Raw genomic sequence first — 17,668 nt, 5'->3', positions numbered from 1 at the left:
AGTAAAAAATATGTTGATAAAGAAAAGAAGGTGGATGCATCGCATATATCCATCAATCATGTTCTCCTCTTTTTTTACTTTTGAATATTTTAATCTCAAATTCATCAACACTTTCAGATTCTCTTGGCAACTCAAGTATGAATGAAAGAAAAGCAATGGATTCTGCATTCAGATAAGAGACATAATGATGTTATTGGGAAAATCTACTGTCCCTTTCAGATTTATGGGAAGAAGAGTTTGAAATGTAAAAGAAAATTTATTGCCTACTTTAGACATTTTTTAATCTTATATTGACATTCTTTGTGAATTTTCCCCCAACAATGGTTTTTGCTATCATAAAGACAAAATGGTCGACTTCTGCACCAGCTCTGTGGACTGTTTCCTGTTTTGAAACAGTCTTTTTCTTATACCATTGTAACTCCTCATATTTTTTTTAAGGTTTATTCATCAGATTCTGTAATGTGATGTAGCATTGGCAAACAACTGTTTGTTTGTTTTTTTATCAGTGCTGTGAAAAATAATATTTGATATTCTATTTTATCAATGTGTAGGTATTGAATTTAAATCGATTCTTTGTGTAATATTGTTAAGAATCTCCATATATTGTGTTGGTCACACGCATAATATTTAGCTTACAACAAACTATAAATAAAGTAACTGTGAGATGAAACATATAACATATAATGAAATATATTGCTCACATACAAAAGAATGTACAAGTTATAAGAAAATAAAGAATGCGTAAGAGATTGGTTGATATTCACCAATGCCTGATATCGTAGCCGTAGTGTGAGCATAGATAAATATCTTCCAACCCTTAACAAAAAAATAAATAAAAGGGTGTCAGCAATTAACAATATGAAAACCGGTTTCAATATAGAAATTTATTAAAGGAAGCATCATTTTTTTATGTGTGCTCTGTTGTCGCACAAGAGAAGAGTAAAGTTTGTTTTTGCTTCTGAAATTAAATGGGCATTAAAGCAAAAAAAAAAAAAAAAAAAAAAAGAAACTAAATTTCCATGAGAATTTAGGTGTATAATGCACATGAAGTCATGTTAGTGTTTTTACGTCCCACAAGATGGGGTCCACAACATTGTTTACTGGTAAAACTGCATCTTGGACTAGACTGGTTTAATTTACACGTGGTGTCTTTTATATCCCTTGGGTGGCTCCAGAAAGGCTGTCAGAAAAGATTCGAGAAATGTGTTTTTCTTCGAGCACTGAATAGACAGAAAGTGGATACCCTCTGTCACATGGTATGCTCTGTTTTACGTCCACACGAAAAGACAAAGTTTTACTTTTTATCTTCACAGAATTTGCGTGGGAGTATACGGAAAATATGCACATAACTGAAATGTTATTTATTTATTTTAATGTCTCTTGGTGTATCACTACAAATGTATGTGATAAGCACAAAGGCAAAACTTGCATTTTTGCCATAGTGTTGTTTTTGTAAAGTGACCCAAAATAAGAACCTATCTGTATGACAATAGGTCAGCAACTGAGAAAGAATTCTGGTCTTAATTCTTGGCCACATGTTGGTACAAGGATTAGAACAAGATCTTGTTTGTTGATAAGATTTGAGGAATCTGATTTTTGTTACCAAAGATTTCTATTTCAAAGGGGATTAACTCAAAAAAAACAAAAAACTGTTCCCTAAGGCTGTATCTGCTGCTCTACAAACATATCCAATATCGCCGAGATATTCAATGTTGATGAAATGCTTTAATAGTCATCTGCTGACAATTTTCTGGAGACATTACCATTCATAATTGTGTTCTAAACTATAATTGAAGACATTGTCTTCATTCTTTGATTTTAAATGTAGTGACATTTTGCAAAAATTGTAAGCTTTGCAAGTTATTGTGTGACATAATATACATACTAACACAAAGTGAGAGACTGTACTTGAAAATATGAGATTGTTGAGATAAAGAAAATCAATAATTACAAAGCCATAAGTAATATAAATTAAACTGATGTTTAATGACTTTATTTTAATGAAAATTTAAATTAATGTTTAATGGCTTTATTTTAATGGCATTTTTTAAAGATAAAGTTAGTTGTTTTATTAAGATATCTAATAGACTAAAAAAATACTTGTCTTGCATATCTCTTTATTAAATCTTAATTATTAGTTTGCCATCAAATACAGTAGGTATTTTTCTTTTTGTAACTTTGAATCAAATTTGTTTCATTAAAATTGATTAAAATGCCGTATTACAATAGAAAATATTTAATAGGGAATTAATAGTGCAAGAATATGACATGGAAAAATATTCAATATAAGAATTTATAAAACAAATGTTCCTATTTTTATTATAATTGGCAAAATGTTTTTTGATGTAATAATGCAGAATAACTTTTTCACCTCATTACATTGTGCTTCTTAATAAAGTTATTTTCATTGTAAACTTTTTTTTTAATATTTGCCATTATTTTGCCATTTTTATTTTAATATATGCCGTAATATTTGCCTTTTTTCTTTTTTTTAATATTTGCCGTAATATTTGCCATTAATAAAAATTTTATTCCAAAATTCATTAAAGTATCCTGAAATAGATGAATAATAAAAAAAATATCTTTTTTTTTATATAAATGCATTCTATTTGTTAAGCAAAATGATAAATGAGAACTTACCCCAACTCCAGGCCGACTCCCGAAGTACACTGACTCCAGGGTGGAATGCTCAGGTCCTTTGTTTGTCCATGCTGACTTGGGAGGACGAGGTAAACTGATTGAGGTGAAAGAAAAGAGAGGAAAAACCAGAAGGGAAAATTAGTATTGAACTAAAATTTAAAGTTTATAAAATACTTTATAAAAATATTATTGAATAATCTATGATATCAAACTATTGATAGTTGACAACATCATTAGTTTACAAATGTTGATATATAGCACAGGAGAGATGTCAAAAGCTGATTGCTTGAGCAGAATCATATGTTAAGAGACAGAAGTCGTATTTGAAATAGTCAGTAAATGGTGTTCAGCTGTGCCGACTAACAGGAACCTGTTCACTAAACTTTATAGAAGAGTAAATGGTAATGGACAATTCCTAAAAGTTTGACATGACTAACCACCATGTCTTAAGAGATTGGCTGGCAGTTAATAAATTTATATAAACAGACTTAACAACACTGAATCTGAATGCAAATTCAACAGAGATTGGTAAAACATAAAAGCACAAACCCTCTACATTTTTTTAACAAGGGAGTCACCACATCAAAGCTTAAAGGTCACTCGAAGGTAAGGGTTAATGAGTGCTAGGTGGTCAGTAAGACAACAGTGTAGTGATCGGTAGTGATGGAAATTGGGTAGAATTTGATTATTTAAGGAAAGCATCTCAACAAGAACTTGTTTACATTGAACTTGAACATGATCATGTTATAGTGAGCTGGAAAGCAAGTCATGGTACAGAGTTCCACAGACGAGCAGTTCTAAGAAAAAAAGCTTTGTTCATGGAATTTGCATTCAGAGTTAAGCACAGACAGACGTTTCTTCAAAATCAATGTCTATAATCTCAACAAATGTCAGTAGATACCAAGTTATAAAACTGAAATCCGAATTACCTTCTTTATTTATCCATAGTGTTACAATAAAAACTATAATGAATTAAAATTAAAATTAGAATTGACAAGGTTTATTTAATTAACCGACTTTATAACTGTTTTGGTCCAATTTAAGGGGTCATAATTATAAGGTGAAAGAGTCCTGGAGTTCACTATGAGTGGTTAAACTACGAGTACATTCTCTGCTTGAAGGTATAAATGTTTGGCATTATATAAGCCAGACAAATCTATATTGTGCATGGATATAGTGGTGTTAACTACCCCAGAATAGCCCTATCTGAATGAAGATTTATTTCCCCGAAATATCCCAATAATTTTTCTTTCTCCGGTTGACTTCCAAGGTGTTCGTCAGTTTCCTTTTTCTGCTAAAACGATGTATGTCGGTACTTGTTTGAGGGGGGGGGGGTCCAGGTTAAATGCATTATACAGTAGGTCCAACATCTCTTCTTCTGGCAAAGTTTAAAAAAATTTTCAAAACACAAAGATGGCTGTATTACTACTGTGTTGAGTTAGTTCATGTAATGACAACATTCCATAAAAGCAGAATTATTATACAAACTAACAATATATGCAACTGAAGGTAGCATATATTTGCTAATTAGAAGGACGATAATCATGACAAATAAACATATACTACACTGCCTGCTCCAAAGGAGAAGGTAATGCTTGGCAGAACATATCATGTAATTGTTTCATTTAGTTTATTCTTACTATGATATCGCCAAAGTTTCTGTTATTATCGATGACATAAAACATTTATTTTTAAGATTCTATTCAATAATTTTTCCTAATTTTTGATGCAGATATCTATTTTTTCATATTAAAGGGGTTTCCTGTTAATTTATTTGAAACTGAATTTCACCTGTGCCCAATACTATGTAAGCACCAAATTATTACATACATTTAAGAATGTAATTAGTGGTAACAACTAAACTAATTCCTGATTAACAGATTATGGAAAAGTGACTGGAAACAAACATGACTATAACAGTTCAGCATTTAGCCTTATTTGTATGACAAAAGACAACTAAACTGAATCCATAATGGATCAAATATTTCATTTTAGTTTGAGAATTAGTAACATCAATCTAAATCCTTGTTTAATGTTTACTTAGATTAAGTTAATATTCTTAATGGATGAATTAATTGAGGTTTAAATCTAATACTTAAATTATACATGACTATAAATAAAACAATAAAACAATATATACTGATCAGTAATAGCTTTATAGATGAATGAGCAGGAAAACCTCATGTTGCTTGGGATTGAATGAAGATTACTACTTTGCTAATAACAACATATTATTTTCTTGTGGCCTCGCAGGCCAGTAATAAGCAAAACAAACATTGAAATAACAAGCAAAGTATGCATGGTCCCCCCGTGAGTGCACAGTGAACGAGGTATAAAAAAATGACTAGGTTCAGCATTGCCCCCCCCCTCATTTAGCCTCAAAAGTCCCCAGGGGATGCCAAATCCTAGTGAAAATGAACAAACGGTGCAGTTTTAGGTCTTAACATATGTAAGTAAATTTGAGTTCTGCACTATGCATAAAAAGAAATCATTTGCCTCCCCCCATTTAACCCCAAAAGTTCCTAAAGCCTTCATATATTTAAATTTGAGTTCAGCACCATGCAGAACTGCTAAATAGACATACAAAGAAAATTTTGGACAAATATGATAAAATAGTCCCAAAAATGGAGTGTTAGGGCTAATAAAGCCCTAAAAGAGCCCCTGGGGCACACCAAAGCATTATCGCAAAGTATAGACAAACAAAATTATATAGAAATCAGTTAGTTATAACTTTTCAGAAAGTTTTATAAAAACCCAAGGCATCAATTTATTTTTAATAAGCAGAAAAGAGTCAATTTTAACCATTTAAACCCGAAAGGCAACCCTAGGGAATCAACCAGAATTTTTCCAGAAAATCGATTCTGTTACTTTTTTTTTTTTTTTTTTTTTTTACTCATATCATGTTTAATGTTTGCACAAAATTAAAAAAAAATTCCAAGATGTAGTTATTGAGAAAAGTGCGAAAAGACAAGAGTGAATTTACAGGTCCACCCTCCTTTTGTCGGGGGACCAATTAACAATAAGTTTATTATGAAAAGTATGTTACAGAAGCATATATCATGATTCTGGGTCATAACTGTCATGAATGGCTGCCAAAGGGTTTTACTCATTAGTTTTTGCCTTATTAGTTTAACATAATCTAAGAGTTTGATGGAATGAATACAGGATATATTCAAATATATGAATTAGTTAGTTGGTGAGCTGCATTTTTTTTACAGCATATTAACCCCTTTGAGATTATATAATACTGAAAACATTAATTTTTGCTAAAAGATTCTACATCTCAAATTCTTAATATTTTAATTTATATTGTATATGTATGTTTACCAATAATCTATAAACATACTATTAGAGCAGATCTTTTTGTTTAAAACCTGATATATACATTTACTAATGAGTTACCACTTCAAGGATAAAACAACTAGATGATTGGGGTTAATGTGGTGGATAAAATGAATGATGGTGAATATTATGAGAGGATTGAGAACAAATCTTGTCTAATCTAAATCCATAGATAAAACTAGAAACTACCAGTAACCATGTTCTGATGACCACATGTCTGCAAACTTGGATGTTCTCAAGCTCTATCACAGATATTGATCATTCCCCCCTTTAAATTCAGTAACTATAATTGTTAAATACGTCTTTTAAAACCCACTTAGGTTATTTAATAACACAAAAATAATTTCTATTGTATCTGATTAGTTCAACACAAGTCAGTATTTTATGAATAGCGGAAGGAAAATATTTATGCCACTTAGACGTCAATGAGAATTGGGAAAAGAAAAAGCACTTTACTTTCGCATTAATACATGCAATTAATCAAATGAAAAAGGCACTTGACTGTAGATAAAATTACAAAGTGAACAACTAAATAATAGAAAACAAGTTGGCTTTACACTTGATAGTATTGCTACAATGAAAACTTATCAGTTCTAGCATCTGTTATGTTAAGTGTTTACTTGGTTGGTCCTAAATCAAATCAATAAACTGCTTAATTTTCTGAGAAAATGGAGTTATATCAAACATTGCAAATGTTTGAAAAGATGTCAGTGAAATATAAATGTTTGACTTCTATTTCGGGGGAACCTAAATAAAGTAACAAATAACCGTGTACAACATATCATGATCGGATTCTAAATAAATATAGAAAGAAGCTAATCAATAACACTTTCGAAATCAAGACCAGTGGCAATCAATTGGAAACACCCAGTTTAGGTCCGCAATGTCAAATGCTTGAATCTGCAGATTTACATCAGAGGTTTATTAGATTTTTCAACCAAATACGGATCCTATTATTAGTAGCACCACATTCACAAGAATGGACATTCCGGTTCTGTTCAGAGACCAAACTAATCGTTTATCTAGATAAACAAAGACAAATCATTACTTTAGGAAATAAAGACAGATCAACCCTCTCCCCTTCTCCTGGATTATGATGAAGTTACATTATTCTAGTGTCATGAATCAGTAAGAAAGAAAGTGCTAACTTAACAATGGTTTCTGTTTTTTTAATTGGAAATGGAGAACCAGTGACCAGTATATATATATATATATATATATATATATATATATATATATATATATAATAAATGAATCTGATAGATGCAATCTTTAAGCAAAGCAAACTTATCAAAATAGTAAAAGCTCTAGGCGTTTAAAAAGAGCAATACATATAATAAAAGATAAGAAATAAAAGTTACATAAAACTTTATAATATCAGATCAATAAAGAATAAAAGCGAGAACCATGGCATTTCGAAGCTGAATGCTTCTCATCAGAAGAGGAGAAAAGTCAACAATGCACAAATATCGGCTTGAGGACATTTAATTTAGAAATGAAAAATAAAAGAAATATAAGTATATATCAGTAGGAAAAGCAAAAAGAAGAATAGAGACTAATGAAGTAGAGAAAAAAAATTAGGGGTCGGTTGGGGGTAGAAAAGAAACACAGAAATACATATAAGTAGTGAGTGAGATATATATAAAAAAAAAATTTTTTAATCGAAACTTTATAGGATTTTCCTAGTAATGTCTGTGAAATAGCATTCCGTAAATTAAAGAAAATAGTCCAAAGTGTAATGAGCTAATGATAAGAATCCATAGAAATCAAATATCCTTGGAAGAATTCTGCATGTTGGCAATTCACCCATTAAATTTGGATATGCAGGCATGTCTGAATATTGATCTGATGATATAATAAAGTTTTATGTAACTTTTATTTTTCATCTTTTACTAATTATATATATATGGGGAGGGGGTTAAAGAAGTAATGAAGGAGTCTTCAAATGTAGACCTATCAAGATGTACGAAGCCCAACAAACTGGTGGAGCTTAATTATATGAACAGAATTATAGACAAGAGAAAGCAATATATTGGTATATATAGATTTATTTGTCAATTCAATAGGGAAATAACATCAAAGGGAGGGTGTGTTATAAATTTAATTGACAAATAAATCTATATATACAAGTATATTGCTTTCCTTTGTTTATAATTCTCTTCACAAATATATATATATATATATATATATATATATATATATATATATATATATATATGTATATTAGCAGGGAAACCAGACATTGCTCAGGATAGAATCAATGAATGTTTCACACTCCCATATTTTTAGTATCATCGAAATTCGTGAAAATGACCATTTTTAAATCAAATTGATCGATTGCTTGCTCTAGTTAAGCAATGGTACACTGGGGGGGAAGCTTCACATACCTCCCCACAGGCACTTTATCCACAATACATTGTAATCTACATTGCACTGTAGATAACCTACTGTTGATTTTATGAAATTATTTTTATATACAATGGCTTGACTTGAGTTTAATGCAAAAGTCAAGAATCATGGCTCAATTGTGCTCTAAACAGAAACATTAATTTAAAACGTGTCTATCATATCAAAGAATCAACTGTTCATTTTATATACCTGGCCTTTCTGCTTGTGCTGTGATGACCTAAATTTAAGTTTTAAATATAAAAGTAAAGTTCGATACTGCTTTAAACAGAAACATTTATCTTGAACAATCCCCTGTCATATCAAAGAACTTACTGTTGATTTTATATATTGAGCCTTTTGGCTTGTGTAATAATAAAACTTCTCAAATGCACTTGTGATGTAAGATTGTATAAGGTGTTGACTTTGGTCAAAATCAACTATTCCTTCTTTCATCAGATTTTTTTGGTTATCAATACTTATCGAAGACATTTCAATACAAAACCTATCTAAGAACACTGCCAAATACATAAAGTACATAGCCGTTTCTGAGTTCATAGAGAATGAATACACACACAACGTTCCTTATATATATGTGTGTGTGTGTGTGTGAACAGTTTATCAATATATTCTAGACCGCTTTGATTTCATTTTCACTTCATTGTACATGTGGAAAAACCTTCTTTTTTTTCCAAACATTTCATTAATAGTTAATGAAAAAAAAAAAATATATATTTAACAAATATAGTGCTACTACAGAATTTGGAACTAAACAGACTTTTGCTGAACTAAATCTTAACTAAGAGTTGGATTTTGATAAATTTAAAAAAAAAATAGTTTGGTTCAAATGCTGAAATTAAAATATTTTCAAACTGAACAAAACGAAAAACATTCCAATTATAAAAAACAGTTATAGTTGATTATTCGTAATAATTTTTTTTTTTTAATTCCAATTAGGTACTTTTACAGAACTATCCTCTCATGACAAGTTTGGTTCTATGCATGCGTCACACGATGTCGGAACATGATTTACTTTAAATATTTCAAAAACTGACACAATTTCATCGACGTCGTCTTAGCTCAGTTGCTTATTAGAGCGCGGCCTCATTATCTAAAGGTTTTGGGTTTGAATCATGGTGTGAGATGTCTTTTTTTTCTTTTTTCGATTTTTTAAATTTTAATATTGAAGCAGGGTTATTTAAGCTATTTTTCACGTGTTTCTTTTTTTTTTTTTTTTTTGGAAGGGGGGGGGGGTATTTTTAAGATTTTTAAACGTTCGTTTTTGTTTCACATTTTCTTTTTTTGTTTTTCCCATTTTTACATTTAACATCGTTCGTTTGCCTTATCTTAGTTTTTTTTACTTTGCTTATTCTTATGTTTTGATTAACAACCCCCACCCCCGCCCGAGCACACACACCTCCAAACACCTGGGCAACGCCGAGTACCCCCCCCCCCGGTAGTTTATATATATAAAAGGCAAAATGTGTGTGACCATTTTATGTATGTCTCGCAAAAGCTTTTTTTGCACATGCTTTTTAGTATAAATAAAGTGAAACTAAAAATTCAAACGGTGTGTTCTCAACATCGTGCCGGGAAACGTCCAGAAGCAATCAGCTTTGATCAATGTGGGGCCAAACTCTTTATATCAGACAGTTGCTATTCAATTTGGACAATGGGGAGCTAGTTTCCCCCTCCCCAACATCTTGGGGAAAAAACCAGTCAAAGTTGGGTAAACAAACCCAAAAGCTGCCCCTCAGCAAAAGTTAAGTCCGCTCCTTCTATTTGACCTCATTAATGAGGTCAAACAGAAGCAGAGCAAAAGTTAAGTCCGCTACTTCTATGACTTCATTAATGAGGTCAAATAAAAGCAGTAGAGTTAACTTTTATTGCGGCCACTGTTAATTCTGTTTTTATTACTTAAATTCAAACGTGTTCTCGTTAGTATGTCGCAGTGGCCCAGTGGTTAACGTTGCACGATTTTATTTTCACACTTTAATTTCTAACTTTGCCTCAAGGGTTGGTTCGCTCCTCATACTCACCTACCAAAACCTTTTTTTTTTAATTTTTAACCCCCCCCCCTCCACCGGAGTTTTTATTTACCCAAAACCACACACACCTCCAAACACCCAAGCAACGCCGGGTACCCCCCGCTAGTATATATATATATATATATGTATATATATATATAAATAAAGAGTGAAATGTGTGTGTGCGTTTGTATGTCTCGCAAAAACTTTCAACAGGGGCGATGGAACCTGACCAAACTGGTATCGTTTTAAACCTCAAACCTTCAGACAACAAATATTGAAAAATTGACTCAAAACATTAATTCTTCACCCTAAACTCGGCCATTTTATACAAGGAGGGGTCGATTTTTGCGTCGCCATTTTTGAAAGTCATCATTCCCTTTCCGATTGATTACGGTTAATTCTGACATTTGTGACTTCCGGTTGCGCCACATTGACTAAGACGTCAGATTTTTTTTACTCCTTCACATTACAGGGTCGAGCTTGCCTGTCTACTACTTTTTTTTTATTTTTTTTTTTTATTGACACCTCTGCCTTCTGTTGTTTTGATTCCGTCCGCTCTGTTACTACCACTTTTTACCCCCCCCATGGTTCCTACCTACACCACCTACACACACCCGGGCGCCCTCGCTACTTTGTTTAAACCCCCCTCTTTGGGGCTCCTTACTACACCACCTAAACACCCGGTCAACACCAGGCACCCCTGCTAGTTTTGGATAATGAGTTGGCATAAGAGAATTAATTCTTGATTGATAAATCAAAGTGACTTCCTTTTGATTAGTACATAATCTGGCAGGAAAACTGACTCCTACTTCCCCTGATGAAACAAGTGTCAGTTCAGGCTCAAAGAACGGATTATTTTTTCTAAATTTTAGATATTCATCCAGAGCAATGTCAATCAAAATAAAACAAAGAAAACTTTATGGCTATTTGTTTTGCCGGTTTTTTACTTTTAGCCAGATATAAACAGACAACTGTCCTTTATGCAATAGATGAAAGTTGCTTATTGGCTTATTAAGAGACTGTTGCTCAAATTTAAGATCAGACCAAAAATATCTAAAATGATCATGCATCCAATATCATCCAGTATCCTTACCACTAACATTCATAATACACTTAAAATAATCATAAGTACAAATTTAATTATTTACGTCATAAATCTAAGAATGGTTTTATTTTTGCAAACTACTTTATTTGTATGTATTTCCAGTTTATAAACAGACAATACAGCTTTATGAAAATACACACTTCTCTTTATTCACTCTATTTAAAATCATATGAAGTGATGTTCTTTTGTATGTCTCTGACGACTTTCTCATCAGTTGTCTTTAAGTTAAGGTTCGAAATAGGATGAAATGCGATTTAATATTACAGTCTGGTAATGGATGGTTTGTGAATCAATCAAACTGAAGTCATGCTTTGAAACTGTTCTTGGAGTTCTCTCTTCTGTGTTTTCCTTTCCTTATTTTATGGACAATGTATACCCATGCTTAGTATGATGCAGTAAACACTCTCAGATTTATTTATACACAAACAGAGCTTATAGATAAACTAAGATGAAAAAAAAAACATGTTTAAGAAAAAAGTACTTATGTAAAATAGGGACGACATTATCATCAACATATTCCACGAGAAATGCCTTACAAAAACTTTGTGTTATTTTTTGTTAGCGAAAATTCCTGTCAATTTTTAAGAAGGTACCAAGCAAAAACTTTGGGTCATTTTATTTTATTTTTTTTTACTGAAAATGGTGGCCAATGTTTAAAATGCTAGCAAACAGTTAAAAATTTTACAATTAAAAAAAAAAAAAAGAATTATAATCAAAAAGTCATTGTATGGTAATTTCAATAAAAAAATATTTAGAAAGCCACTCTTAACATTAACAATTTAATAAACAACAGATACCATTAAAAAAATTTAATAAACGAAAGATACAACAGTCGGCTACTGTGATTCAGCACCTTTTAGCAGTTTATATAACCTGCCCAAAATATGCCACCGATAATGCGGTCTCTATTCTGCATAAGTACCAGAAAAAGAAAACTAGTATAAAAGTAATTGATGAATAAGAGTGAAAAAAAACAGGCAAGCTTTATACAATAAAACAGTTAAAACCATCTAATCCATATCTTCTACTCTAGCTTTTATATTTCTAAGAAAACATTGAAATCGTTTTATATTCTAGTAATGTATTACAGTCTACAGTTTCAAAGCATCCATCATTTATTTTGTATATAAAGGCTTACGATTGATGATAAAGGATAGGGAAGAAAAAGAGAGAGAAGTAAAAACAATAGTGGATTGCAATCAATAGTAGATAAAAACAGATGTGACATCAGTAGAAAAACAGCCTTTTCCTCTCTCAAAAACGCTCATCTTATGATCAAAAATCAAACATAATTAAGAAATACAATAGAAAATAAAGAGAAGGAAAATAAAAAGGAAGTATTTGGGAAGAAGGTTCTACTTACGTAATATACGGTTGCTGCAAAGCGACCAGCATACCATGGACTGTTAAATCGATAGCACACAGGTGGAAATAATCAAAGAGGACAGGCACATAGTGATGAAGACCTTTGGTCGGACTGAAGTGCAGATTCATGATACGCTGACTGACAAACTCCATCTTGTCTTGTATATTAGATCTAGAGCAAAAACACAATTGACATTTCATTATTTTAGAAGCAACAGAATTGTATAAATACGATGTATATATACACTGACATGTACAGGTTAAAATAAAAGCAGTAGTTTTATTGCAATGAAAATAAGCCTAATAAAAAAAAAAAACATCTAATAATACCACAAGATGACCAGCTGCTTTACGTTATCTAAACAGATAACAAAATAGACTCCAAAATTAAGTGTAAAATGATTTCTTCCATTTTTTTTTATTTATTTATTTTCATAAAAATGACTGTTAGTCTTTCTGTTTTTATTGTTACTTCCATGGAAAGCATTCAACTGAATTTTAATCTTTGCTTCTCTCCCATAGTTTACTTTCGGCAGCCTCATAAATTTTGTTTTTTTATTGTCTTTTAGTTTTTATATTCCATGAAAAATTTCCAAGTTTTCATAAGTGTGCCCCTCCTCTGGAACACATTGTTGTGGTACTGCTTCCTTACAAATTATAACATAATTGTCTTTGAATCCTATGTTAATAGATTGCTGCCATAAATTGCCCCTCCCCACAGGTAACTAAGTTTATTCTATCAATCATCCTCAATACTCTCATTAGGTTCTTCTTTCAACTAACATTATTCCATCTCATTAATGCTTATACCAAAGTTAGCCATTAATAAACAATAAAGAAATCAGTGTTTTGTAGAGTTTGCGGTTGTAGTTTTATACCCTAATTATTGTTCATGTCTCTAAGTATTGCACTTTTTAAGATATGAAAAAAATTGTAGAAAAATATCTGATACAATGTTGAAGAATCTGCTTCAAGTTTTAGATTTAGACTCCCAGGTTGAACAATATTGGCATCTGCATACAAATTCAGGACTTAGTAATGTAAGTCACCATTATACATTTTTGTTCTAAAGATCTATGTATATTGTGTTGTTTACCAAGATACAGGTCATGTTGTGTGTAAACAACCTACCTTGCCCTTTAAAAATCCTTTGATTCAATCCTGAATCCATGAGATTTCCGAACTCTCACATGGATGTCGTGATGAAAAAAATACATGCTTCCAAAAATTGTTAATGAAATTCGAGCGTATGAACAAGGTTTCTATTCCTAGTTATTTGCCTATCTATAAGGGCAGAGGAATACACAAGTCCGTATTTTTGTTTTTTTTTATGTGTGGAAAACCCAGCTCCCTTAAAAGGGGGTACTGGATTTGAACAAAAATTTAAATCGTCTTAGTGAAGAAAAATCTTTCTAGACTAACAGAGAAAAGCTGAAGTGCAGCATCAGCATGGATATTCCACTTCGCTCTTAGCAGTTTGTCATCAATGACTAAACAAAGACTTTTATAAAAATCTTTGCTGCATTCACACCTATACAAAATAAAGTTCTTTTATATATCTTTATATCTTTTGTTTGAAGCAGTTTGCCATCCTGAGAGAACTAGCAGATACCATTTAGTTTAGAATTAATCTGTAGCACAAAAGTTTCAAGAATTTTAACTCAGAATTCTCCTTTTTCTAAACTAGCTGCCTCGCAAAGCTAGAGAGTTCAGTCTACACTTCAATGTTGTGAATGGTAGGAGAAACGAATAACTTTCCAACGGATGTTAGGTGCTTATGTAGATTGGTGATCTTTTAAAGCAAAGCATTTTAGATAATGAATTTATGTGGTATGTCGAAATTAGTATAAATTTAAAAAATTACTAAAAATGATTCAGTAGATGTGCTAGACGTATTTTGAGCAAAAACAATTGCATTCTGGCAAGTTTTATTAAAAAATATGGACCCTTATTTTAAATCAAGTCAGAGGAGATAAGTCAGTTTATCATACTGAATTGGTTGCACAACTCTTCCATACGATAAAACCTGATAATTCAGTAAATTTGATTTTTATTTGTAATTATTTTTCTACTAGATGAATGTTCATAATTTTGGGAATTCATACTAATTTTGACATAACACGTAAGTACATAATGTTTTCACCTGAAATACCTTGATTTAAAAGATCACCACTCTACACAAGCACTGAATGAAAAACTAACTGCACACCAGAACTTGATAATAATGATACCATGCAAACGTTTGTTTAAGCAATGAAAATGTTGTTTTTAAAATGATACAAGTAAAAACAAAAGAAATACTATGAATTCAATTGTATTAAAATTTTGGGATATAGCTGCAAAAGAAATCTATATAAAAACAAAAAATATATAGAACAACACCAGGAATAAAAAAAAAGAACGGTTAAATTTACATGCTAATACAGATCATGCCAAGGGATATAATCAACAAGTAAAAGAATTAAGACAACATTATTTATTAGTTATTTAATGTTAATATTGTGAAGGTTTGCTTAAAGGCATAACTATTTGACAGATATGGATAAGAATATAGGCAATAAGGTAACACACACACAAACTATATAGAACAAGAAATCATTTAACACAGAATCATGCTTCTTCAGATACAATATTTCGTTTCAGTTATGAAACTTTGTCAAGAATTATGATAGATTTATGACAAAGTTTCATAACTGATATCAAATGTGCTGGATTTTCCACACATAAAAAAAAAATAGACTTGTGTCTAACTTTGCCCTCATGGGGAGGTAAATAAATAAGACGACTAACCTTGTTTATATAGTCGGATTTCGTTAACCTTTTTAAGAAGAGTGTATTTCTGCATCAGAAAATCTATGTGAGCCTTTAAAAGTTTCAGATTCAGGATTGGATCTAAGTATTTTAAAGGGTTCTTCATGATTGCAAGGTGGATTATTTATCATTATGATATATTCTTGATAAAGTTTTAAGACTGAAACGAAATATTGCATATAAAGAACCAGGATTCTGTGTTCAATTATTTCTTGTTCTTTATAGTTTGTTTTACTTATATTCCTATCTATGTCAACACCATTAGCAAGACATTCTCATGAATATACAAGTTAAGGATATCATTTTCAGCTCAGTAATTATAATTTACTATGTTAAATTGCTTCTTGGACCATTAAATACCCTTAATCGACCAAACTAGCAACAGAATCACACCCTGAATTCGAGAAGATTTTCTACTCCAATAGATTCTTTCCTTAGACGGTTTGCAATTGGAATTCCCTTGCTGCTTCTCTGACCCTACCAACACGCAGAAATTGAATGCAATGTGAACAAACATATCGCTCAACTCTCACTCAGCACTCTTCCCCTCCCAAATTTGGCCCCTTTCACAATCCCCATTTACATATTAGTGCCAATATATCGTGTTTAGAGTGAACAAGAAAACTGTGAACTTTGCTTGTTTGTATCTTGTCTTCGACAATCAGGCAATTCTATCTTGTAAAAAATGGAATGACAGGTGAATATATCATTCAAACTTGGTAGTGGCAGTTTTAGTCATTTAGAACTGCTTCAAAGCTTCACTGCTCACTCATTTTTTGACCAAATTTGAAACAATTATTACAGTTTATACATCACCTTCTCAGCTATATTATGAAAAAAAAAATTCAATTTTCGTTCAGTAAAACAAAAGTTATGAATTTACTGATGTTCAAAATCATAAAAAACAAAACATAAGGAGGTGAGCAACGTTTTTATGACTGGTTTCCATAGCAACCATGTTGTTCCAGCAATTACTGTTGCTACCAATTCACCGCTCTTGCAAAAACAGAAGTAAGTGAAACAGAATGAAAGGGAGATAATTGGGGGAATTTTATTGAAAGCAGACAAGTGCTGTACATTGTTATTACATATGTGTATGTTATGTTTATGGGGGCAAAAAAATAAGACTGAAATTAAACAAAGAACAAGTGAATTTACTGGAAGCCTGGAAAAATCATGGATTCCAATAGAAAAATGCAAGCATGAAAAGTAATATGGTTAAGCTTAAACATGGAAAAGTAAAGGACTAGTTGTTAAAATTAGGGGGAAAAAAAAGACAAGATATTCTAGTAAAAAATATAATAAATTTATAACTTAAAATATTGCAGCATTAAGAATTTTATTTTTAAATTCGATTTACAACATTATATAATCAATTCTTAATGCTACAATATTTAATTTATAAATTCATATTTTTTACTAGAATATCTTGTCCTTTTCTCTTCCAGTTTTAACAACTAGTCCTTTACTTTTTTTGTGTTTAAGCTTAACCATATTACTTTTCATGCTCGCATTTTTCTTTGTTTGCCACACCTATATATATATATATATATATATATATATATATATATGTATGTATATATAACTACTTAATTTACTCACATAAAATATACGAAAGTATAGATTTATGCGTAAACTTTAAGTATTTACTTCAAAAATGCTCAATACGTAGGTAGAGCTAGTTAGTAATTTATAAAATATATATGGCTCCACTCTAGGACTCCTCAGGCTTATGCATAAGCCTGAGGAGTCCTAGAGTGGATGAAACGCTGAATATTTAGTGTAGCTTAATCGCCATATATATTTTATAAATTACTATATATATATATATATATATATATATATATATATATATATATAGGCGTTGCTCAGAGGCTAAGGAATGAGGGTGGAGTATTGTATGTTTTGATTCCAATTTTAGCTAATAGCACCCAAGTCATATATATATATATATATATATATATATATATATATATATATATATATTTAG

The 17,668-nt window shown here is 31.1% G+C and overlaps 1 protein-coding gene across 1 annotated transcript in view; it reads right to left on the bottom strand.

Moving 5' to 3' along the window:
- The window catches only part of LOC145261143 (protein FAM135A-like), a 567,493-nt gene that overhangs the window by 115,948 nt on the left and 433,877 nt on the right, over positions 1-17,668 (bottom strand). Inside the window, exons 9-10 of the mRNA XM_080119438.1 lie at positions 12,866-13,039; positions 2,641-2,734 (exon numbers count right to left, since the gene is read on the bottom strand). Of these exons, the coding sequence (XP_079975564.1) occupies positions 2,641-2,734; positions 12,866-13,039 (268 nt within the window). The remainder of the gene's footprint in view (positions 1-2,640; positions 2,735-12,865; positions 13,040-17,668) is intronic.

The sequence above is a fragment of the Euprymna scolopes genome, chromosome 3 (genome assembly GCF_053919585.1).
Source record: "Euprymna scolopes isolate OS-2025 chromosome 3, ASM5391958v1, whole genome shotgun sequence".
NCBI classification, from domain to species: Eukaryota; Metazoa; Mollusca; class Cephalopoda; order Sepiida; family Sepiolidae; genus Euprymna; species Euprymna scolopes.
This window is presented reverse-complemented; position numbering and strand designations above follow the sequence as displayed.